The sequence below is a fragment of the Ochotona princeps genome, chromosome 25, assembly GCF_030435755.1.
Source record: "Ochotona princeps isolate mOchPri1 chromosome 25, mOchPri1.hap1, whole genome shotgun sequence".
Classification (NCBI taxonomy): domain Eukaryota; kingdom Metazoa; phylum Chordata; class Mammalia; order Lagomorpha; family Ochotonidae; genus Ochotona; species Ochotona princeps.
The window spans coordinates 21194085-21219066 of NC_080856.1; the positions used below are offsets into that span (position 1 = coordinate 21194085).

General features: G+C 46.6%; 2 protein-coding genes across 2 annotated transcripts in view; both read left to right on the plus strand.

The window, feature by feature from the left end:
• ZC3HAV1 (zinc finger CCCH-type containing, antiviral 1) overlaps positions 1–13137 on the plus strand; it is a 51952-nt gene extending 38815 nt beyond the window's left edge. Inside the window, exons 9-13 of the mRNA XM_004594476.2 lie at positions 2173–2275; positions 5969–6059; positions 7058–7188; positions 7549–7682; positions 8841–13137. Of these exons, the coding sequence (XP_004594533.2) occupies positions 2173–2275; positions 5969–6059; positions 7058–7188; positions 7549–7682; positions 8841–9103 (722 nt within the window). The 3' untranslated portion in view covers positions 9104–13137. The remainder of the gene's footprint in view (positions 1–2172; positions 2276–5968; positions 6060–7057; positions 7189–7548; positions 7683–8840) is intronic.
• Positions 13138–15355: 2218 nt separating this feature from the next.
• On the plus strand, positions 15356–23628 carry ZC3HAV1L (zinc finger CCCH-type containing, antiviral 1 like). Its single transcript, XM_004594477.3, has 4 exons — positions 15356–16139; positions 17024–17159; positions 21080–21341; positions 23348–23628. Exons 1-4 carry the CDS (start codon positions 15772–15774, stop codon positions 23479–23481), a joined length of 900 nt encoding a protein of 299 aa, XP_004594534.2. The 5' UTR covers positions 15356–15771; the 3' UTR covers positions 23482–23628.
• Positions 23629–24982: the final 1354 nt, after the last annotated feature.

Genomic DNA, 24982 nt, shown 5'->3' on the forward strand with positions numbered 1-24982 from the left:
AGAGAAAACTTTAGCTTTTTTGCCACAAACCCAAGACACGAGGCACAACAAATGACAGCACAGGTGCCCATATGGGATACTGGTGCTGCAGGCTGCAGCTTAACATACTGTGCTACGGTGCTGGCCTCAAGAGTTTGTCTCTTTATCATTAACTATAATGTTTGGGGGTAAAGTTGATTGGGTTAAATTTGACTGCTGCTCATTGACCTTTTTGAATCTTGCTCTGGGTTTGGGAAGCTTTTTGTCACAATCTCTTTCAATATGCTCTCTACGCCTTTGGCATTCTCAGGTGTTTCTTGAACCTCAGTAACTTGAATAGTTACTCTTTTCGTGCTATTCCATATTGCCCATAAGCTTTACTGCAGGCATTTTTGGGGAAGAACAGCAGAAGTTGCCTGGCTGTGGAAGCGCTAAATATTCTCTCGGCAGGTGTGGGCCTGGGGCTGGGGCCCCTAGAGAGCCTGGTACTGGCCCTGGAGCTGGGGGAGTGGTGATGTGGGTAACTCTTTTTCCTTCCTGTTTTCTTCAACACGACTCTTTTCAGGGCTATAATAAGATGAGGCGGCACTGTGGTTGAGGCTGGCTGCTGTAGCTCTTGCAGGTGATTTGGTCTGTAGAAATGTTCACACTTGTGCCTGTGCGGGAAGATTGCACTGGAGGCTCTTAGTAAACCGCCATCTTGTTCTCATCCTTGGTAAGGTTTTTGGGTAGCCTCGTGGTGTGAGCAGGTTTGCTCTTTTTGTTATTTCTGTGTTGGTTTTGCTCAATGTATGTTGCCGTTACGGAGGCTGCATCACTGCCATACGATGCATGCCTTTTCAGTGTGCAGACGGGTGAATATGGACAAGTGCATGCAGCCCATCAACTAGCCAAGCTGTAGAACACTTCCATCAATCCAGAAGGTCTCCTTCTGCCTCTTGGCTGTTGTTCTGTCCCCACCCACAAAACATACCCACTACTCTTGTCTTGGGCAGTCACTGATGTTGCTTCCTGTTCTGTGGCCTAGTTCTACCTATTCTAGAACTTCATATAAGTAGACTTTTGAAAGATATATACTCTGCATGTTGACAACTTCTGTCACTCAACATGATGGGTGCATGTATAATAGTTCTTGCTTTTTTATTGCTGAGTAAAATTCTATTTTTGTATAGTCTTTCATCAGGTTGGTTTCCATTCTTTCATTGTTATAATAATGCTGCTATGAGTATTCATTCATATGCAAATCTTTATGTGACAATAGAGTTTCTTTTTGGCAAATACCTAGGCATGAGATTGAGACTGTTGTGGATTACATAACAGTAAATGTTCATAAAACACTGTCAAGCCATTTTCCAAAGTGATAGTGCCATTTTTTACTTTGACTACCAATGGTGTTTTTTCTATTTTAAAAAAAGAATTAATTCCTTCTTATTTATTTGAAAGGCATAGTTACATACATAGGGAAAAAGAAAAAAGATCTTGCATCCATTGGTTCACTGTCCAAGTGGCCACAATGGCCGGGCATTGGCCAGGCCAAAGACAGGAACCAGAAACAGAGGATCAAATATTTGGTCCATCCTCTCTTGCTTTCTTAGGCAATTAACAGGGAGCTGGATCAGAAGTGGAGCAGTCAGAACTCAAACTGGTGCCTCTAAGGGATGCTGGTGCTACAGGTGGAGGCTTAGCGCACTGCACTGTGGTGTTGCCTTCCGATGATTTCTTTTTAAAGTGAAATCACTCTGGCTGTAGTTTGGGCTCAGATATATAATATGCATGAATTGAAAATTTCACACTGATCCAGAATAAAAATGCCTTCAAGGTAAAGCCACTGTTTTCCCTTCCATAATCACTGGTGTCTAGATTGGGGAATGACTGATGTCTTGACCTTGAACCATCCCATTTCTCCGGTTTTTATTGTAGGACTTTGGCTTAAAGATTAGATTAAACCCATGATGCTCACTCACAGCTTTGCTTTCTGCACCTTGTACTAGGGACACTGAAAGATACAAGGTTGTTTTGGATTTGGGTTTGCTTTATTTGTTTAATCATGAACATTTTTCATCCACAAGGATTGTATCTGTTACAGTTCAATCGTAGATACTTGCTGTGTCATTAGCCCTTGAGAGAATTACCAGAACTCATGTTCGAGGACTAATCATTGCTTCTTGTTTGTTCTCTGTTTGTCACCCGAAGGGATGATTCAGACCAACATTGTTTCCAAGACCCAAAGGGAGGTGGTGAGACGGCCGACCTTCGTGTCTGTGTGGGAGGTGGAGCAGATGAGGAGGATCCCAGGGTGAGTGTTGCAAACTGTCTGCTGGCACTGCCTGCTGGTGCACGCTGAAGATGTTCATGCCAGGATCTCATCCAGCCGCCCAGACATCTGGACCCAGGGTTCTTGGAAAGCTCCCTGCATCCTACGGCGGTTTCATTTTGTAATATCTTGTGAAGAAAGGGCTTGGGATGCAGGATACTGGGAGCAAGGACACCACACCAGGAAACAGGTGTTTCCCTTCAACTGCAGGGAGCTTTGTGCACACCTCTGACCTGTGCTGAGGCCTCAGCTTCGCCAGCTGTGAGCAGCTGGATTCCTGGGGTGTGCCTAGGAATAAACCAGACATGCTGGAGTTTGGTTTTGCTGTGGATTCCTCTGTATGTCTTTGATTTCATAGAGAACGGGAGTGTAGAGGGAGATAGAAAAGCCAGGGAAGGACTGTGGAGAACGATGAAGTTGGTTTTGGAGGTAATTTTCTTAAACATTTATTTTATTTTCATTGGGAAGGCAGATGTATAGAGAGAAGGAGAGACAGAGAGAAGAGCTTCGGTCTGCTGGTTCACTCCCCAAGTGGCCACAATGACTGGAGCTAAGCCACTCTGAAGCTAGGAGCCAGGAGCTTCTTCAGGGTTTCCCATGTGGGTACAGGGTCCAAAGGCATTAGGCCATCTCCTACTACTTTCCCAGGCCATAATGCAAGAATTTAGCCATTAGGCTATTGTGCAGGACCCAGAGGGGATTTTTTTAAAGGACACTTTTTTTTAATGATTTTTTTTTTATTGATTACATTGCATTATGTGACACAGTTTTATAGGCACTGGGATTCCCCCCACCTCTCCCCCCCCATGGTGGATTCCTCCACCTTGTTGCATTACCACAGTTTAAAGGACACTTTTGTTGTGGTTGATTCATCATAACTCTGCTCATGAAACTCCTAGAAAATGTACATTGTTTATGAACATTATGACTGTTTCATTTTCCCTTTTTTCTGGGTAACGGATGGTTTTATAAACAGCCTTCAAGGCAAAGTAAATCAAGGTGTTCTAATTAGATTCCTTCATTTGTAAGAGTCCAGAGTATTTCATGAAAAAAGAAGTTCTCGAGAAATAAATGTGAGGGACTCTGGAAAATAACATCTCACAAAGATCTAAAAATGGGAACCGCTGTGCTCTCTCCACCTCAGCTGGGATCTCTCCACCTCAGCAGTGGTTCCTGTTCTCTTGGGAGTTGAAGCACCTTAGGGTCATAGCCTGGTGACAGGTGGCACTGGCTGTCCATCGCCCGGGATCACATTCTGCCCCCTTGATTTGGACTCAGGAGCCACACTGAGCATGATGAACCAAGCCGGCTTCATCGGAGACTTCCGTTAACACGTTCCTACAGAGCAGAGCTGGTACACCGGCCTGTTCAGATTTCACTGCTCTTGCTATTTTTTTTTTTTTAAATAAATTCTTTATTTTTCATGATACAGTTCCTTAGGCTCAAGCATTTCCTCTTCCACCCTCCCCACCCTCTTCCCTCTGCTGTTTTCCCCTACATTGTAACAATAGTTTAAGTCCTCCCTGGTGTGGTAGCCTAGCAGCTAAAGTCCTCGCCTTGCACGCACTGAAATCCCATATGGGTACCGGTTCTAATCCTGGTAGCCCTGCTTTCCTCCAGCTCCCTGCTTGTGGCCTGGGAAAGCAGTCAAGGATGGCCCAAAGCCTTGGGACCCTGCACCCGCTTGGGAGACCCGGAAGAGGTCTCTGACTCCTGGCTTTAGATCAGCATTGCTCCAGCTATTGCGACCACTTGGGGGAGTGAATCATCAGATGGAAGATCTTCCTTTCTGTCTCTGCTCTTCTCTGTATATCTGATTTTGTAATAAAAATAAAATAAATCTTAAAAAATAAGTCACAAGTATATCATTCTGCTGTTTAAGTATATACTGACATTATAGTTATAGAAAATGTTATAAAGTCCTCTTGCTACTCGTAATATGGTTTTTTTTTTTAAAGATTTATTTATTTTATTACAAAGTCAGATATACAGGGCGGAGGAAAGACAGAGAGCAAGATCTTCCGTCCGATCATTCACTTCCCAAGTGAGCCGCAACGGGCCGGTGCGCGCCGATCCAATGCCGGGAACCAGGAACCTCTTCCAGGGTCTCCCACGTGGGTGCAGTGTCCCAATGCATTGGGCCGTCCTTGACTGCTTTCCCAGGCCACAAGCAGGGAGCTGGATGGGAAGTGGAGCTTCCGGGATTAGTACCGGTGCCTATATGGGATCCCGGGGCTTTCAAGGCGAGGACTTTAGCTGCTAGGCCACGCTGCCTGGCCCGTAATATGGTTTTTTTTTTTTTTTAAATATGTAATATGTTTTTTTTTGGAAAAAATAAAGGTTTATTTATTTATTTATTTGGTTTAAAAAGGAAAATGCACAGAGAGGAGAAGACAGATATAGATAAAGACAGAGAGAGAGAAATCTTTAATCTGTTGGTTTATTCCCCAAATGTCCAGTCCCGAGCTGATTTGAGGTCAGGGGTCAGGAGCTTCTTCTGGGTCTACCATGTGGGTGAAAGGTCCCCAGGACCTGGACCATCTTCCGCTGCTTTCCCAGGCACATTAATACAGGCAGCTGAAGTGGATCAGCCAAGACATGATTGAGTACCTATATGGGATGCTGGTGCTACTATCAGCGGTTTTACGTGGTCTGCCACAGTGATAGCCCTGTGATACATAATACCTGTAAACAGATTATCAGACTTGGATGCTAATTCGATTTGGCTTGGTTTTGATCCACAAAGTGTGGTCATACCCCTTGTCACATCTCATTGAGAGAGAGTGTGTCTAATTGTCGTGCTACTGATGCAGAAGAGGAAGGGCTCTCCATTACAGCATTCTTCAGAGCTCCGATGGTACTAGTTGTTGCAGGGTGATGGTTTCTATCAATTCTTTTTGCAACCACTGGCTATGATTTATGTATGAAGAGCAGTTTTACTTCTGTGTGATTGCTCTGCAATACAGACATTCTTTCTCCCAGCTCCATGGAGAACTTAAATGTCTATCTTCTGATGAAGAGCCTGTGGGACACACTTGCTTTATGCTAACATGCAGGACCTCTGAGGGTTGAGCAGGACAAGGAAAAAGGACTGATGCTGTTGCATCCTGCATCAGTGGGATTTAATTTACCAAATTCATTTTGTTGTTGTTGTTTGAAAGTTTTTTTTTTTTTTTTTTCATTGGAAAAGCAGGTTTACACAGAGAAGGAGAGACAGAGATTAAGATCTTCCATCTGCTGATTTACTCCCCAAATGGCTGCAATGGCCGGAGCTCAGCTGATTCGAAGCTAGGAGCTTCTTCTGGTTCTCCCACATGGGTGCAGGGTCCCAAGGCTTTGGGCCGTCCTCTGCTGCTTTCCCAGGCCACAAGCAGGGAGCTGGATGGGAAGTGGAGCAACTAGGACACACACCGGCACCCATATGGGATCCTGGCCCTTGGAGGTGGAGGATTAGCCAATTGAACCATCACACTGGGCTTATGTTGCTGTTGTTTTAAAAGCATGATTTCTGGTCCATCCATATTCAGAATGTGCAGCAAGGGAGCCCCCAGGAAAAAGCAGGAATGAACACTGTGTTTCTCTCAAGAAGCCCTGGCTTAGTGGCTGGAAGCTCAATGTAAAATGTCACCTGAGCATGAGGAAACCCAATGACAGAGCCTGTCTTTTTATTTGTAGCTATCAGCCCAGGTCGACCCAAGCAGAGCCTTTGCCCACAGCAGCTGTTCCTCAGCCAAACCTTGACTTACTGCCCCCAGATGGATACAAGGTACTTGCATTTCATTTGTTTTGGGGTGAGTCATTAAAAGATAGCACAAAGTATTTTGCTATTAAGTGTATGTTTATTATTATTTTTTAAAGAAAAAACTTTTTTTGAAGAGACTTAAATAAGAGTGTTCTTATCTATGTACCACTGCCTGAATGGCTGCAACAGCTGGGGCTGGGCCCGGGCCATGGGTGGGATCCAGGAACACAATCTAGTTCTCCCAATGTAGTGGCAAGAATCCAGTCTCTTGAGCCATCACCTGCTGCCTCCCAGGGGCTGCACTGGAGGGCAGCCAGAGGCAGGAAGCTGAGTCAGGAGTCAATCCCACTTGGTAGGCTGACGGGCGACGCAGGTCTCTCAGCTCCAGCCCGGACACCCGCTCCTTCTCGGGTTTTTTCAATTTATTTCTGCACGACTCAAGGGTGTGTTTTCTCAGAAAGCAGCCCACCTCTGCAGAAACCCTCCCTGTTTGCCAGGTTTGGCAGACCCTCACAACCACCCTGTGAGATGGGTATTTGTGTCTGTATTCCATAGATGACGAAACTGGAACTCAGAGAGGAAAAGTAACTTTTCTGTTAGTTGCAGCTTAGCAGTGAAATGGTTTCTTATGAAAGTGACACAAACCGGACCTCATTTTGTCCCCTTGGCTGCCTAGGTGAGACCATTTGGCCCCACATCATGCTGCAGCTTGTATAGGCCCATTTCCTGGGGCTCCTTGGGGACCTCCAGGTCCTTTGCTCCTGCATGGTTTTGGAGCAGATCACTGGACTAAATCACACACCGCAAGGCACCTCTCTGCTTGTTGGTCTCAGGTTTGTTAGCCTTGGCTTAGCCTGAACAGATGGGCCCACTGTCTGGCTCTTTACCACATGTGGAAGCCCTAAGCTGGCCTGTGCCACCTGCTGTTAGAAGGCTAGCAAGGATATGTGTGGTGTAGGGCCCCCACCTGTGGAGGAATCATGCTTTCAGTATTTCCTGTTTATCTGTTTTTTTTTCCCCAGTTGATGGAGCTCAGGCCCTCTTGCCCAGAATATTTAGGGATAAGTGGGCATTTTAAAGTTTCTATGAAAAATTTCACCATTGAAAAGATACAGAAGATCGAGAATCAGAGACTCTTGCAAGCCTTCGAAAGGTTGGTGACCGGATTTTGGGGTTTCCCTGGAATTGATGGGATTGGCGGAGATCTGTTCTTCATATTCAGTAGTCTACTTTAGTGGTCATCAGCTTCTTCTAACTCCACTTGCTGTTTTATTGTGTGAATTTCTTGCACCTCTCTCTTTTAGCTTTATAATTTTACAATTCAGTGGCTGTATGTCCGTCATTGAAAAGTTGTCACACGTTTATAGTTTTCCAGCTGTTGCCTGAAAGCTGATAATACCACTCTGAAGGCTGAGGAAATAAAATTTGTAAATTACTAAACTTTACTAGGGACTCACAATAGTAGCTAGTTCTTGGTGCTGAGTCTCACTGTTTATTATTATTATTATTATAGGAAGAAGTCGAGAATGACGAATGACGACGAAAAACTCTTATTTTATGCAACAAGCCGTGTCTACATGGAGTCTATCTGTAGGAATAATTTTGACTGGACCCTGCATGGACCCCATGAAACTAAATACGGAAGAGGTTTGTGTTGGAACAGAGGGGTCTGACTAGTGATGTCGTAACTGGTGCTTCTGTACGATGTGTGTAGCTTCTTTGTTTTCACCAGCTTGTTCAGGGTCTGTTAATCCCAGAGAGCAAGTTCACAGTAACCTTCAATGCCCGAATCAGGGCGATCGGTTGACTCGGGGCTTGATGTCTGGACCTTAGCTCTGTGCCTGTCCTCTCCCGGAGGGAAGAAGCTTTTCCTCTGCTGACCACGTCTTCTGCCTTTACCTGTGATTCTTTCTGGCCGTATCCATATCTGTGAAGTCATTTAAAGTAGCTTCTTGTCACCCATAAAGGATGATAATCAGAGATGGAGAGAAGAGACAGGCGTTCATCTTAGGGTTAAGATGGGGTTTGGATCATCCATAGCAGAGTCCCTGGATTCAGGCTCGGCTCCACTTTTGATCCTGTTTCCTGCTAATGTGTCTCCCAGGAGCAGCAGGTCACGGCTCAAGTAACTGGGTTCCTGTCACTCATGTGTGAGACTGGGAATGAGTTCCAGGTTCCTGTCTTGAGCATGCCACAGCTTTGGTTGTAGGGAGCATTGGGAGTGAACTAACAAGTAGAAAGCTGAACACTCTCTGCCTTTAAAAATATATAAGAGGGGCCTGGCGTAATAGCCTAGTGGCTAAAGTCCTTGCCCTGAATGCACTGAGATCCCATATGGGATCCCATGTTCATGTATGCCTTCTAGCTCCCTACTTACCTTCTAGCTCCCTGCTTGTAGCCAGGAAAAACAGTAGATGATGGCAGAAAGCATTAGGACCTTGCACCCACTTGGAATACACGGACGAAGCTTCTGGCTCGTGCTTGGGATCAGCTCAGCTGTGGCCATTGTGGCTACTTGGAGAGTGAACCAGCAGATGGAAAACCTTCCTGTCTCACCCTCTCTCTGTAAATCTGCCTTTCCACTGAAAATGAAGAAATCTTAAGAAAAAAGAGGGGCCCTGTGCAATAGCTTAGAGGTTAAAGTCCTCGCCTTGAATGCACTGGGATCCCATATGGTACTGCTGGTAATCTCAGAAACTACTAACCTCTTTTTTACACTAATCCTTTTTCTAGAAAAAACTTTTTTATTTCAGAGTTTTCTGTAGTCATCCTTATTAACCCTTGTCTTTTTCTGATTGTTTCCAGGAGGTTACTTTGCGAAAGATGCCATGTATTCTCACAAAAATTGCCTAGTTGATACCAGAAACACCGTTATGTTTGTAGCTCGAGTCCTCCCTGGCTTATTCATCGAAGGAAACAGGATGTCCACGAGCCCTCCGCCGCAGTATGACAGCTGTGTGGATACGACCTTGAACCCTTCTGTGTTTGTCATCTTTCAGAAGGATCAGGTTCTCCCAGCATATGTGATTGAGTACAGTGAAACAGACAAAGCCTGTGTGATCAGTTAGAAATGAGGGCTACACCAGTGTAAAGATTGTCATAACCACTGTGTTCATTTGTACAACCAAAGTGCCCCAGGTAATAGTGAATATGTACATGTTCTGACCCTACCTAGCTACAATTCTGATACCCAGGTCGCACCCTAATACCAGTGAACTGGTTCTGGAGTTGAGAACCAGGCAGTAGTATTCCTGAAAGCGCTCCTGCGAATTGCAACATTTGTATTGTCCTAGACGCAGTTGTTAAAGGCCGACTCCTCAGTTTCCTGTGATTGCAGAAACTTCTCTCCCGCCTACTCTTAGCTTATGTGTGATATCACTTTGGGTTAATTTCAAGAAAATTACTTTGGGAAATTGGACAGGAATTGAATCATACCATCTGAAATAAGGATATGAGGCTTTACATTGCTGGATGGAACATTGGGAAAATCTGAGGGCAAAAAGTGCTTAGGGACAGGCTGAGGAAAACAGGAGGGAGTATAAATGCTTTTGCGTATTGTAGTACTCTGTGATGAGACTGATTAAGATCTGCATTTCTTTATCTCAACATTTAGGACAGACTTCTTCCAAGCAGAGTCTTCTGGCAATATAATCATAAGCAATACCAAATATAGCTCAGCTAGAAGTACCCAACTGTGTGAATTGCCCGTTAGGGCCTTTTGTATAATTGAGGAAAAGTAGATAAGACATTTATATTGTGTAGTGCATGGATTACAGAGAATGCTCCTCACTGCCACCCACCCCTGCTCCCCCCAGGTCAGGTTGTCATGAAAGTGTGTCTGGTTTGGGGGGTGGGGGTGGGAGAGGAGACCGTGTTGCAGAAATAAGACTGAAACAAGCACAGCTGACAAACCTAAGTGCTGTTGTCATTGTGCACAGTTGAAATTAGAGCAGGGCCATCCCTCCTGACATCTAGGCCTTTTAACAAAGCGGGATTTGTGCCCTGGTGTGTACAGAGGACAGTGTCCCAAACAAGTCATGTCCCTGCCAGGGGCTTCTTTTAGAAATGCAATACACCTATGGAATTGTACAATACAGTGAGGTTTTATATTAGTTAAGGTACCTGGAACCAACATTTCCTTCCTTCCTATGAATCAAGTTTTTCCTTCCAATTTTTTTTTCAACATTCCATACCAGTTGCCAACGTTTTCTAGTATAGTTGCTTCCCACAGACGCGTATATGTCATAAGCCATGAGAGTTGATTTTCTGTTACATTTTTTTATCAATACAAAGAAGGTTACAATTTAAAGGGCTCTAGTAGCAATAGTGTAGAGTTTTTTTTTTTTTTCTTTTAAAAGTAAGGTTATCTTCTGGAAGATTTGCACAGCGGTTATCTCATTCACCTACTTTGTTTTGACATGATCATTTCTTGAGCTTGACTTTCAGATTGTAGAAGTGCAGTTTATCCAGCTGGTTCTAACTGCCCTATAGACGCCTCTCGTTGCCTATTTTACAGGTATCTCAGCCTCCACACATGTGTGGAACTGTCCGTCGCCCCTGTGTTCTCTCTAAGACTAAACGGCGTCCCTAGCCCTCTGCCCAGCTGAACGCACAAATCACCCTTGAATCCCTGCCCTATTCTAGCTCCACATGTAAGCAGTTCCCTAGTCCAGTTTTATTTCTTACATATCTCTTTGTCCAAGTTTCCTCAGCTTAGCAACCGCAGTGGTCATCTTTTCAAAAAAACGTAGTTAATAATGTTCCTTGGAAATGAATCTGATCATACCTGTAGGGTAAAGTTCAAAACCATTTTCACAGCCCTTTAGGATTGCTCCCTCCCCTGCCCTGTCATTTATTTTCTATGCAGACCACTGTGGCTTTCTTTCAGTTCTTGGTGTCTTTTTTTCCCCCCAGTGGTTCTTAGCACTTCTGGCTTTGTTTTCCTTGAAGTGCAATTCTGAGCAAATATACTTGCACACAGTACTAGAAGTAAGTGAAAAATTAACCAACTGTTGTATTTGCTGTTAACCTAAACAGCAAATACAAGGTTCTTCATCTGGTTATACTGACAGCCTGAAGTAGTCAGATGCTTCTACCCACTTACGAGTCATTTTGAACATAAAAGAAGGCAGAAGCTATTTTGTACATAGAAGCCTGGGAAGGTGAAATAGCAGGGCTATGAGTGGGGACATAAGAATGAAAACCAGTGATGCAATAACTAATCTGCATATGGTAAGGCTTATTTGCATATGAGAAAGAATGCAGTAGCTTTCATTGCAATAGAGTTACTATGCAAGAAGCTTTACAGATTTTCGAAACGTGAAATGTGGTCTTACAGATGAGCTGTAGGTCATACAAGGGTTCCTAAAAAAGTTTGCGGAGAATAAGATTAAAAGATAAGTTTATTTAGGTGCAAAAAGATTTTGAAATCATGCATAGGAGGGCTCTTCAAAAAGATTGATGAAAAATTAACTTTTGTGGGGAGGGGGAAAGAAGGTAGATTTTACAAAGAGAAGGAGAGACATGAATATTTCCCATCTGCTGGCTCACTCCCCATATGGCTGGAGCTGTGCCCATCCAAAGCCAGGAGCCAGGAGCTTCTTCCAAGTCTCCCACATGGGTGCAGGGTTCCAAGGTTCTGGGCCATCCTCCACTGCTTTCTCAGGCCACAAGTGGATGAAGGATGAAAGTGGAGCAGTTGGGACATGAACCAATGCCCATATGGGATCCCAGTGCTTGCCAAGGGGAGGATTAGCCATTTGAATCCTGAAAAATTAACATTTTGAGAAAATTAAGCATGGGTTTCAATTTTTTGTGCCAGAATAAATTAATCTTTTAGTTTCATATTTTTCCATGAACTTTTTGACGTGTTCTCATACATGAGTGTCTAGTGAGACACTCAACATATTCGTGTAGGGTTCAGGATAATTTCTTTTTGTGAGGAACTGTCCAGTGTATTGCAAGATGTTTAGCATACGTGGCTCCCATATGGTAGATGCCAGTAGCGCCGCCTCGCCAGCTGCCAATCATGGTAACAACCAAAACTCTTACCATATCTATTCATCCTTTCCAGAGTAGATATTATGCAATGTATCTTTTTCCAGAGATCATCGATAAATAATCCAGTCTATATAATGCATGAATTTCTGCAAAGATTCAAACAGTGCCCTGAATCTATTCTAATGGGGAAATAGAAATAAATTTGTAATGAAAATGAGTTTTAATATGTAAATGCTCAGGCATAACCACACTCTAAGACATGAACTATATTTTTAAAATTCTCACTTCTAATGAATAGGTTTGGATTTAAGAGTTGCTGTGAGGTTATTCCTGTAGAGGAAGGTGAAAGATGAGATGTACAGGTGACACTAGGAGGAAACCTGTATCGGGGTACGTCAGAATAGCTCATATTACCATATCTATTCGTAAAAGCGAAATCACCTTCATTGAAATAGTAATAGGACAAGACAGACAGATTACAGATTGTCTCAGAGGAAAAACAAATCCTGTTCCCTGAGAATGAGCTGTATGTCCTACATCAATGTCCAGAGGGACATTAGAAGTTGTACAGGGTACAGAAACTCTGTCGTCGTATGGGATGAACTCATATACCGCAGGACTTGTGTCCCCGGCTGCGTCTACTTGGGGTTTGTGATAGTATTCAGTTGCCATGAAACCAAGTACCGCCTATTGCCTATCGATTGTCAAAAGCCTGCACTGAGAACCCCTGACATTCCCAGAATGAGCTCGACTGTTAACTTTCATAGGAGCCCTTCCATAGAAGAGGTCAGATCTTTAATCCCAGCCAGCAGTCTTTAGTGATCCTTTTAACCTTGCTTTGTTCATTTTTACTAACTTCAACCTGAAATTGTTAACTTTCTGCATCAGAATGTAAGCTGGCAAAAGGCTCCCTCTGTTGTGTGAGAATTGTTTGCTTTGCTCCAGCCGATGCTCAGCCTAACTGGAAACTTGATGGGCTAATATTGGATAATTTTTGTTGAATCAATAAGTGCAACTGTTTATAATTCAGTAGAGTTGTATTGCTTCTTGATTTTGTTTGCTTAATTTTGACTATCTAATAAAAAGGATAAATAATTCTATTGTGCTTATTTGTTCTCTGTTTCAAAAAAAAAAAAAAAAAAAAAAAACCACTGAAGGCACAACTTTATGGAGGTGAGAGAAGGACTGTATTTTGCCCTTTGCAGCTCGGTGTGGTGGGCTTGTCCTGGTGCTGCCAGGACAAGGCGCGGCAGTGGTGATGGAGAAGCCCCAGATTGGTTGGCAGATCTTTAATCAGCAGACAGAAAGACTAGAAGCTGCTCATATGCCATTCCTCTTGTGGTTCCAGGGATGGCAAACACGGCCAGGTTGAGGCACAGCTTTAAAGTGTAAATGATTATCAATAGCATTATCCCACCAGCCACCCCTTTAAAACCTTGTTCCCCACTCGTTTTTAATTAAGCCCTTTGGAGGGAGAGGGAGAGCAATCTCTGTGGCAGCATGATTTGGTAAAGTGAAGCTAAATAGCCATGTGATTTGGATCTCGAAATGAGTAAGACAGGAAACCCACTGCTGTGAAAACACTCGCGTGTAAATACAGGCAGATGCAGTCAAGGGCAGTCATTTGGTGTAGTGGTTAAGATGTCCACATCCCATTTTACAATGCTCTGGCTCCCAAGTTCAGCTTCCTGCTAATCCAAACTCTGGGAGGCGGCAGGTAATGACCCAAGTCATTGGAATCTGCCACCATGTGGGAGATAGATTAAAGGCTTCCCGTGGGTTTACTCCAGTGAAACCTGCCATTGTGGCCGTCTAGGGATAGACCAGCATCCATCATCTGGTGGAAGACAACCTGGGTAACAATTACTTCCTCCTTCTGACTTAATGACTACAAATTTAACTACGGCCAGAGGTGGTGGATTCTGAGTGTGAAGTGTGTGGATTGGAACAATGGGGCGTGTTCTGGCAACATTGTTGCCAAACAGTGCAGGGGCTAGTGCGCCATTTCATTGAGAAGGCTAAGGAGTTAAGGACAGAGTGGGATGAAATTTGTAACTGACAGCATTGCATGTCCCTGGAGCTATGGGCCTAAAAACCTGTACTCCACAAGTATGCCTGGAGGAAGAACCAGCCTTCAGAACCCAAGATGATAAAATCAAGGCTTGATTCCTACAAGTTCCAAGCCTGAAATGGTACCAGCAGGATCAATGCCCCGTTTTTCTTTCCCCCTTGAGCTGGTCTGGTCTCTCCCAGCTATGACCCACTTTTCCTGGTAGTCTGCTCTGGGATTTCGTATTTCTTTCCCCCTCTTCATAGTTCTCTGTGAAAGACCTGGTTTATTCCCACACTCTAGCATGTTTATGTCTGCTGAAGGTTCAGGCAGTTTGTACAGGGCGTCACAGCCAGGCTAATGAACTGGAGTCCAGCTGCAGAGCCCACAGGTCAAGTGCACTGTCGTGCTGTCTCTCTCTGAGAAGAGTCTTCACCTCCTTACCATTCCCTCCTCTGTGTACCTGCGGTTCTGTCCCTTCCACACTCAGGCCCATGTTCTTCCGGGTCGCAGTGTTCCTCTCCACTCGAAATTCTCCATCCTCCTTCTTTGTCATCGTGGACAATCCAGCTAACACCCCTGACTGTAGATATTAACTTCTTTTTAAATTTTTTGTTTTGTTTATTAGGATTGATTTTTTTATTAGAAAGGCAGATGTGCAGAGGAGGAGAAATAGAGCAAGGTCTTCCATCTGTTTGCTCCCCAACTGGTTATAACGGCCAGAGCTGAGCTGATTTGAAGCCAGGAGCTTCCTCCCAGATCTCGCACATGGGCGCAGGGACTCAGGGACTTGGGCCATTCTCTGCTGCTTTCCCAGGCCACAAGCAGAGAGCTGGATCAGGAGTGGGGCAGCCAGGATGTGAACAGCAGCCCATATGGGATGCCCGTGCAACAGGATGGAGGATTAGTCTGCTGAGCCACAGCCCTAGATGTTAAAACTTTTTTTTTGTCGTCATATGCCTCTCCTGGGCATCCGCATCCATCTCCCCGCTGTCCTTGGTCAGAACTGCTTTACAACTCTGAAACCTTCCCACCGCTGATCACAGCTTGCCCCTTCACTTCCGCTTTCTTCCTCTTCTCTCCATCTCCATTTACCTTCTCCAAGGCTGCGCCCCTGTCCTGTCATCCTTCCACTTCTTCAGGCTCCTGTCCATTGTTCAGTCCTCACTACTCACCTGCTTCGCAAAACCCAATAGCGTATCAATCAGATTCTGCTCCAATATGTATATATATACACACACACGGGAAACGAGCCACATTTCCAACGCACTCAGGAGCCACTGGGGTCAGTGGCTACCTACTCTGAGACAGCCTGGCTGCCAGCCTCCTGCCACGTTCCTGTTTAATTTTCCTTGCAGCCCCTTTCTTACCAGCAGCACTTCCAATCATCTCTTCTGCCTGCGTGACTTGTGACTCCCAAGCCCTTCCAGGCGAGGACTCGCTTGAATGGTGCCTGGCACACAGGAAGCGTTCAGTAACTTCTGCCCCTATAGGAATCTGTGTCCGGGGGAAATCGCAGGCCCACCTCCCAGCCCCCTCAGCCACCGGTGCCTGGCGCCTGCCCTCTCCCTGCTTTCCCCAGGCTGGTCCCCGGGAAGTCAGCTAGGAACCGTGAACGTGACTGGGAGGAGTCGGCCCGCCCCGGGGATGCGTGCTGCGGCGCACTAGCGAACACGGCCGCCGACCATGGCGGAGCCCACTGTGTGTTCCTTTCTCACCAAGGTGCTGTGCGCCAACGGCGGCCGTATGTTCCTGCAGGACCTGCGCGTCCACGTGGAGCTGTCGGAGGCCAAGCTCCGGGACGTGCTGCTGCGGGCCGGGCCCGACCGCTTCCTGTTGCAGGAGGTGGAGGTGAAGGAGGGTCCCTGGGACGCCGAGGCCGAGGTGGCGGCCGGCGTGGGCGGCGGCGGTACGGGCCCCACCGCCTGGAGGGTGGTGGCCGTGTCCTCCGCGCGTCTGTGCGTCCGCTATCAGCGCGGCGACTGCCAGGCCTGCGACCATCTGCATTTCTGCCGGCGGCACATTCTGGGCAAGTGCCCCAACCGCGACTGCTGGTGAGGTGGCGGCGGCTTGCGGGGCGCTGGGTCAGGTGGGAGGGCCGCTGCGGGGCGGCAGGCCTGACCTCTCCGGCGGGAAGCGGATTGAAGAAACAGGGGGTCTTGGGTCCGGCGCAGGACGGCCCCTCTTGGTAGCGGCGGAAGGCCGACCTCGGCCCAGGAGCCCTCGGGGTCCTTCCCGCCGAGGCCGCCCCTGCGTCCCAGCTGCGGCGCCGAGCTGGGCGGAAGGAACCTTTCGTGGAAATTCCTCGACCGCTCTAGCCCTGGATGGAGGGGTGAGGCGATGGGCGCCCTAGATCTTGTGAAACCCATGGATCCTATCGCTGGTGACTGTGCTCTTTAGATTAAAAACCCGTTATCCAGACCCACCCCCCTGGAAAACCACAGAAGTGAGTGAGCTCTTGTGGCTGGAGGCTTGGCTTCAGACTCCAGTATGCCCCATCCCAAAGTTTACTTTCGCTACCGGGTCAAGGCGGGCCTGGCGTGGGGGGTGGGGTTGAGCTTTCTTTAGAGGTTGGAGACTGAGGATGGGAGGTGGGGGAGGCCAAGGCAGGCAGCTGTGTGGGCAGCTCCAGGCGTCCTGGCTTACGCAGCTTGTGGTCATCACTCCTCCAGCTAGGCGAGGCAGGTGGCCATGGAGAGATTGGGATGCTTCTTAGCTCTAAACCATGGGCGATGAACATGAACAGGGGGCCCTCTGAGGGAGGTTTGCTTCAAACTCCACGCTCTCATTATGAAGCAGTACTTTAAGGCTGTGGTACCCGCGCAACCATGGAAAGGTATCCAAATTCGCGTGTAGGTTGAGTGCTGACCTGGGCCGGGAATCTGACTCTTGAGCTCGCTCACCTTGGCTGCTGACCCAGAACTCCGTATTCTCCTAGGTCTACCTGTACCCTTTCCCACGATATCCACACACCTGTCAACATCCAAGTCCTGAAAAAACATGGGCTTTTTGGCCTCAATGAAGCTCAGCTTCGGATCCTACTTTTGCAGAATGACCCCGGCCTTTTACCAGAGGTGAGTCACCCAGGGGTCATCCTCATGTTGCCCCATTTGTCGCAAGGATTCTGCTGTCCCGTTTACTTTTTTTTATTTTAAGGTTTATTTATTTGAAAGAGTTATACGGAGAGGAAAAGATCACCCATCAACTGGTTCACTCCTCAGAAGGCTGTAACATGCCAGTGCTGGGCCAGACTAAAGCTGGGAGCCAGGGCCTTCATCCTGGTCTCCCACGTGGGTGGCAGAGTTCCAAACACTTGGGTCAACTTGCCTTAGCAGGGGGCTGGATGGAAAGTGGAGAAGCTGGGGCCACAGGTGGTGTTTTATCCTCTGTGCCACCGTGCCACTTTCCCCTGTGCCCTGTTTACCTTTTTTTTTTTAAAGATTTACTTATTTATTTATTACAAAGTCAGATATACAGAGAGGAGGAGAGACAGAGAGGAAGATCTTCTGTCCGATGATTCACTCCCCAAGTGACCACAACGGCCGGTGCTGCGCCGATCTGAAGCCGGGAACCAGGAACCTCTGCCAGGTCTCCCACGCAGGAGCAGGGTCCCAAGGCTTTGGGCCGTCCTCGACTGCTTTCCCAGGCCACAAGCAGAGGGAGCTGGATGGGAAGCAGGACTGCAGGGATTAGAACCAGCGACTATATGGGATCCTGGTGCGTGCAAGGTGAGGACTTTAACCACTACGCTATCTCGCCAGGCCCAATCCCAGTAAGATAAAAAAAAAATTTTTTTTTAATTTGATTTTTTTAAAAAAGGTAAACAGGGGGCCCAGCAGCATGGCCTAGTGGCTAAAGTCCTCACCTTGAACGCCCCGGGATCCCATATGGGCGCTGGTTCTAGTCCCGGCAGCTCCACTTCCCATCCAGATCCCTGCTTGTGGCCTGGGAAAGCAGTCGAGGATGACCCAAAACCTTGGGCCCCCGCACCCGTGTGGAAGACCCAAAAGAGCTCCTGGCTTCTAGCTTTGGGTAGGTTCAGCTCCAGCCGTTGCGGTCACTTGGGGAGTGTCTCTCTTCCTCTCTGTATTACCCGCCTTTCCAATAAAAATAAATAAATCTTTAAAAAAAAATCTTACCGGGATTGGTGTGATGGCTCACAGGCTGATAATCCCTTGCCGTGCAGCACTGGCATTCCATCGAGGCACTGCTTCTAGTCCCAGCTGCTCTGCTTCCAATCCAGCTCCCTACTTGTGCTGGGGAGGGTACTGAGGATGGTTCAAGTCCTTGGGTCCCTGACCCCACGTGTGGAAGGCCCAGAGGAACATCCTGACTCCTGGCTCTGGATCGGCTCAGTTATGGCCGTTGTGGCCATTTGGGGGAATGAACCAGCAGATGGAAGTTTCTCTCTCTCTGTTTTTCTTTCTGTTAAATCTGCCTTTCAAATAAAAAAGTAAATAAATCTTTAAAAACATTATTTTTTGAAAGGGTAGAGTGACAGAGAAAAGGAGAAAGAGATCTTCCATCTACTAATTTGCTCACCAAATGCAACTGGCAAGACTGGAGCAGGTGGAAGCCAGGAGCCAGGAACCGCCCCAGGGTTCCCATGCAGGTGGCAGGGGATCAGGTCCTGTGTGATCCAGGCACATTAGCAGGAAGCTGGGTGAGTCTGATTTTGGATGTAGGCATCCCAAGCAGTAATTTGATGCTCTGTGCCATAATACTACTTCGTCCTCCCACTTACTTAAGAAAAATTGTTTCAACTGGCAGTGAAGTTATCAGCTGACATGCCCAAGTCTGCGGCTGCTTTATGTCCTCTTTGAGGAAGATGGGAACTGAATTAGAATGGTGAATTCAGGAGCCAGTGCTGTGGCATGGTGAGCCAAGATGCTGCCTGCAGCACTGGCACTCCATCTGGCCATGGTTTTGAGGCCTGGTTGCTCTACTTCCAATCCAGCTCCCTCTTAATGTGTCTGGGAAAGCAGCAGAAGTTGGTTGAAGTTACTGGGTCTGTGTACCTATGTGAAAGACCCAGAAGAAGCTCTTAGTTCCTGGTTTTGAACTGACCCTGCTCCAACCATGGCAGCCGAATGGGGAGGGAACCAGTTGATGGAATATCTTTCCATCTCTTCCCCTCTCTCCCTTTATGACAGCCTTTCAAATAAATAAAATGTTTTAGAAAAAAATTGTTTCAGAAAATCAGTACCATAGTTATAGATGGGTTGCTGTTTTGTTTTAAAACAGGTCACCTGTATCTGGTACAATTTTCCATACTTTGTTATTTTATTCCTTTTTATGTGTGTGGAAGGTAAGAGACAGAGTGCATCCAGTGGTTCACCCCCAAAATGGAGCTGAGCTAGACAAACTCTTGAGCCTAGAACTCAGTCCTAGTTTGCCACATGGGGTTCATCACCTGCAGCCTCCCAGGGTATGCATTAGTAGAAGCAGGAACAGGAAGGCGAGATGGGACTTGCATCTCGGCCATCATGTAGGTGGTGTGGACAACCGTGTAATCATGTGTTACCTGCTGCTCCCGTTTCCCACCTTCTGCATTTGTCTAACTGTATTCCTGTTGTTCTTGTCATCTCATTTAACGTGTTCCCGCAGCCCCTGAATTACTGTAAACTGACAGGCACTTTAGGCAGCTTTTTTGTATGTGTGGTGCATTGGGAGGGTAATTAACCAACCCTGTTTACCTAGGACAGAGGGATCTGCTCAAATGTCAGATTTCCAGTGAAACTTAGACAGTGTGTTTCTTGTAGCACATCAGGAAGTATTTGACCTCTTGCCATCTTTCCATGCATGTGCCATTAAGATGGGTTATTGATTTCAGGACTGTTAGCCTGATCCCTCCTTAAAATGTTTGTTTATTTTCATCAACTTGAAAGACACACACACATACAGAAATTTTTGATCTACTGGTTTACTTCCCAACTGCCTGCAGGCTGAAACCAGAAGTCTGGAACTCCATCCGGGTCTCGCACATGGGAAGAGCTTGGAAGTGGAGTAGCTTGGCTTCCAGCCAGCACTCTGATAAGGGTGTATGTGTCCCAGCCAGTGGCTGAATCTGCTACACCACAATGCCAGCTCTGGTCCATCCTTAGAAAGTAGCCTATCAATGTGGTCTTGGTTTGCATGGGGCAAACCTAGCTTACATTTGTCCCAATGCCATTTTTATTTCTTTCAGTAATAGAATAAGACCTAGTTATTTGGAAGGCAGTGTAACAAGGAGAAACAAAGAGAGAGTTTCCAAACTGATTTTTTACTCTCCAAATGTCCACTGAAGCCAGAAGCCAAGAGCTGGAAACTCCATACTGATCTCACAAGGGAAGGATGGGTCTAAGTGCCTGAGCTATCTTTCACTGCCCTCTGAGGCGTATAAATGGAGGAGTTAGTCAGAAAGCAGGGCTACTGGGACCCGAAGTGGCTTTCTGCTATGGAATGCCAGAGTTGGCAAGTGGAGGTCTAACTCGCTGGGCCACAATGCCGTCCCCTGCCATGCATCTTTGTGCAATCTTGCTACCTGTTGAGATTGGCTTCGTTAAAAGGAGAGCGTGAGGTTGCCAGGTATGCGTTACTGATGTTGGGCTCCTCCAGAAAACTCAGAAAAAGAGGAAGGGAAGCATGAAAGCAGGAAAGGAAAGGCTACTTGCAGGGCCAAATCTGGACTTTATTCATGATGAGATACAAATCACACTGAAGACTTGTTCTAGGCTTGAGCCAAGGAGTCGGCCTCCATAGAAGGCATCCACTGACTGCAGGCTTTGGAGGAGGAGGAGGGCAAGGTCAGCTAGAGGGCAAGGTGAGAAAGAGGCAGCCAACACTCAGCAGCTGGGGGAGATCACGAGCCATCTTCCACCCAAAGATTTTAACAGCCATGGATAATCCGAAGATGCTGCGTCATCTCCAGTCGTGCCAGGGAGGCTGTGGTTTACTGGCCTAGAGGGTAAGAGTAAAGCTTCATTGTTTAAGCGTTGCCTCGTTTCTGTACCAGGTCTGTATGCCCTACAACAAGGGTGGTGATGCGCTCTATGGCTACTGCAACCTCAAGGGTAACTGCAACAAGTTTCACGTGTGCAAACCCTTTGTCCGGGGCGAGTGCAGACTTCCCGCTTGCAAGCGATCCCATCAGCTCATTCATGCCGCGTCCCTGAAGCTGCTGGAGGACCAAGAGCTGAGCGTGGAAAGCATGGTTAACTTTCAGATCATCTCTGCCTACAAGCATATGAAGCTGCACAAGATGCTTGAAAGTAAAGGTAGGACTGTTGGAGATGGTCAGGGCTGTCAATTGTGAGGCACTTTGGAGATCCTTCACTGTAAGGAAATAAGCAGCTCACGTGTTTATATAACTGTGATTCTGAGCCAAGGACGGAAGGGCTGCAGTTTATTGCCATTGCTGCCAGCCTGTAGGATCTTTTTTTTTTTTTAAGATCTATTTATTTTTATTGGGGAAGCAGATTTATAGAGAAAAGGAGAGACAGAAAATCCTCCACCTCCTGGTTCCTCCCCAAATGGACACAACTGTCAGAGCTGAGCCGATCTGAAGACAATCTGGGTCTTTCACATGGGTACAGGGTCCCAAGGTTTTGGGCCGTCCTCTACTGCTTTTCTGAGCCACAAGCAGGGAGCTGGATATGAAGTGGAACAGCCGGAACACAAATCAGTGCCCATATAGGATGCTGGTGCTTACAGGTGGAGGATTAGCCAGTTGAGCCACCATGTCAGTCCCACACCTATAGAATCCACTCAAGGGTATGAAGAGTGCGTTTAGTTCCTGGGGGAGATTAGGGGTTCCAGAAGAGCAGACTTAATAGCTTGGTGGAGGAGGAGAGGAGGGAGATAGGCCAGAGACTAGACTAAAATGCAGCAATGGCTTTCATTTAATGCATTGATTTTTCTCTGTTCTTTAATCCTAAGTACTTTGAACCACATCATAGGAAAAGTTGTAAAGCAGAGACTAGAAATAACAAATGTATGTAATTTCACTCTGCTCCCTAGTAGTCATTGCCATTTGTAAGCGCTTTAATCCTATCGCTAGGCAAACTACTGATCCAGTGGTGGGCAATTAGCATTAGGTTAGAGTCTTCAGTGTTCACTGTATACATCACCAATACTTTCTCATAGACAAGTACAGTCTTTCTGTAATTTTTAAATGTGGTTTGGTGTTCCTTTAACTGACATGCACTCCTTTATACTTACTGAGAGCTGAAAATCCATGATAAAGAGAGGCACTTAGATTTGCTGTTGAGGAAAATATATTGCCATTGTCAGAGGCTTCCAGCTTTTAATAGGGAGCTTTCTTCCTTTGACTAGATAGTGGCAGACTCTGAGTTTGAAGGGAAGATTCCTGAATGGTGGCGGCGACTGTGCTGTATCTAGGACCTGTCACTGAGCTTGCCGAATCTCCCCTGCGTGTGACTTAGGGACTCCTGCTTGCTGTTGGTATCAGTGTGTGTACACCTCAGCCTCCTCCAGGATCTGAGCAGGCTTGGTTCCAGGACCCCCGTCCCATTCCTTGAGGATACCCGGGTCCATGTTGAAGAATTCCTCATTATACAGTGGCATCGTATTTGCATAAAGCCTATGTTTATCCTCCCATATACCTTTTTTTTTTTTTTGTCCAAGAAAGATTTATTTATTTTAAAAACCAAAATCACAGAGAGAAGGAGAGAGGGAGAAACAAGGAGAGAGATCTTTCATTTGCTGGTTCACAACCCAGATGGCCACAACAGCTAGTGCTGGGCCAGGCTGGAATCAGGAACCAGGATCTTCATCTGGGTCTCCCTGTTGAGTGGCGGGGCCCAAATACTTGGACCAGCCTCTGCTGCTATACCAGGTCAATAGCAGGGAGCTGGATTGGAAGCGAAGCAGCAGCAAGGACACGAACCAGTGTCCATCCTGCTAAGTACCACAGGAGGCTGCCTTAGCTACTATTCCACGATGCTGGTTGTCCATCCCTGTACAGTTGTAATTTGGCTAGATTATTTATAATGCCTAATATGGTGTGAAGGCTATTGCAATACAATGTCAATAATATAGTATGAACAGTCGTGTATTGTTTTAGGAAAAATTACAACAAAAATCATTTTTGGCATTCAGTGCAGACACTACAGTTGATTGAGGCCGCAGATGGAGATCCTGTATTGTGTGTGTGTGCGTATGAGATCCACAAGACATTCAGTGGGAGAAGTTAGTTGAGCCCCTGCTCCCAATGGAAAATCAATAAAAACAAAAAAGGATGTCTCGCTTTTTTTCTTTTCAGACAATTCAGCTTCTCCTGAGTACCCACAGGGCTTTGGGAGACAAGGCATGCCCATGGTTGGGTTCATGGGAATCGGCCCTCTGCGCCCTGCCCCTGCTCAGTCAGCCAGGAAACCCTGCGCAGGCAAACCTTAAAATGCATCACTGAAGGAAGAAGTAGCTGTGACCAGCTGAGAAGATCTGAAAGGGAAGCTTCTATGGAGTGTGGCCTTGTAACCATTCTTTCACAGAATCATTTCTTCATAATGGTCCTGAAAGTCCTACCTCACTGTTTCTGAGTACTGAAAGGACATGAAGAGTGAAAGATTGGGAGGATAAAGTTTGGGGTGGGGAGTTGGACATTGAGCAGGCAGAAAGGGGATGAAGAGCGCAGGTGGGGTCTGCGCAGGACCAGTCCCGAAGACCCAGTTCCTGTCTGCGGTGATGTCCTTGGTGCCTTCCTGGCCTAGTGGGTGCCACCCCCAGATGAGGGGCTTTCTGCCACCCTCATAGGTGCTCCAGCCAGTGCTTAGCTACATACCTGTATCCCAGTGCACATTGCAGTGAGCAGAGTAAGTATCCCTTATCTGTAAAACAAGCATCTTACTATATTCACAGTTTCATGCACCATCCCTTATTCGCACAGGTACATCAATATAGTTTATTTAGCTACCTCCCTTACTGTAAGTTCTTTCGAAAACACTTTGAATATAACTCTTTTCTTAAAATCTGCACCATATTGGATTTCTAAAGATGTTCTTAGCTTGTAAGTGCTAAATTACTGACTTTGGGTTGGCATTTTTTTTTAAAGATTTATTTATTTTTTATTACAAAGTCAGATATACAGAGAGGAGGAGAGACAGAGAAGAAGATCTTTTGTCCGATGATTCACTCCCCAAGTGAGCCGCAATGGTTGGTGCGCCAATCCGAAGCCGGGAACCTGGAACCTCTTCCAGGTCTCCCACGCGGGTGCAGGGTCCCAAATCTTTGTGCCGTCTTCTCCTGCTTTCCCAGGCCACAAGCAGGGAGCTGGATGGGAAGTGGAGCTGCCGGGATTAGAACCAGTGCCCATATGGGATCCCGGGGCTTTCAAGGCGAGGACTTTAGCTGCTAGGCCACGCCGCCGGGCCCCGGGTTTGCATTTTTTGAAAGATGGTGTGGGTGAGTCCATTGTGCTGCTTTGTCATTTTGCCCAGGGCCTTTTGTTGACTGGGGCCTTGTTCTGTGCTGGTGGCAGGTGGCCTATAATGAGGGACGTTCATTTGCGTAAAGGACATCCACCATCCTGTGCTGAGACCATAGTCAAGTCTTGTAGGTCAGAGCAGGCTGCCAGCACAGAGCATACAACACGTTTGTGTTCCCACCAGGGTTCTACCTCGCTTGCTCCACTTTGCATCTCTTCCTAAACTTTTGCCAGCGCCCACTAGCTGTAGTTGGAAGGATGAGTGACTATTCTCTTGTTGTATGTTGTATCCGTTTTCTGTGGATCTGAGTGGAGTCTCCAAGATCCATATGCCTCGCTCGTTTTGTCTTCCCCTTCCTTCCTGCTCTCTGTCCTCACCCACTTGGCTGTCGGCCTCAGGTTTTATTTGGAAATTCTGTTCTTTGTTTTCATCAAAGGGTGACCATGGAAGATCAGTTTCATGAAATAGTTTTG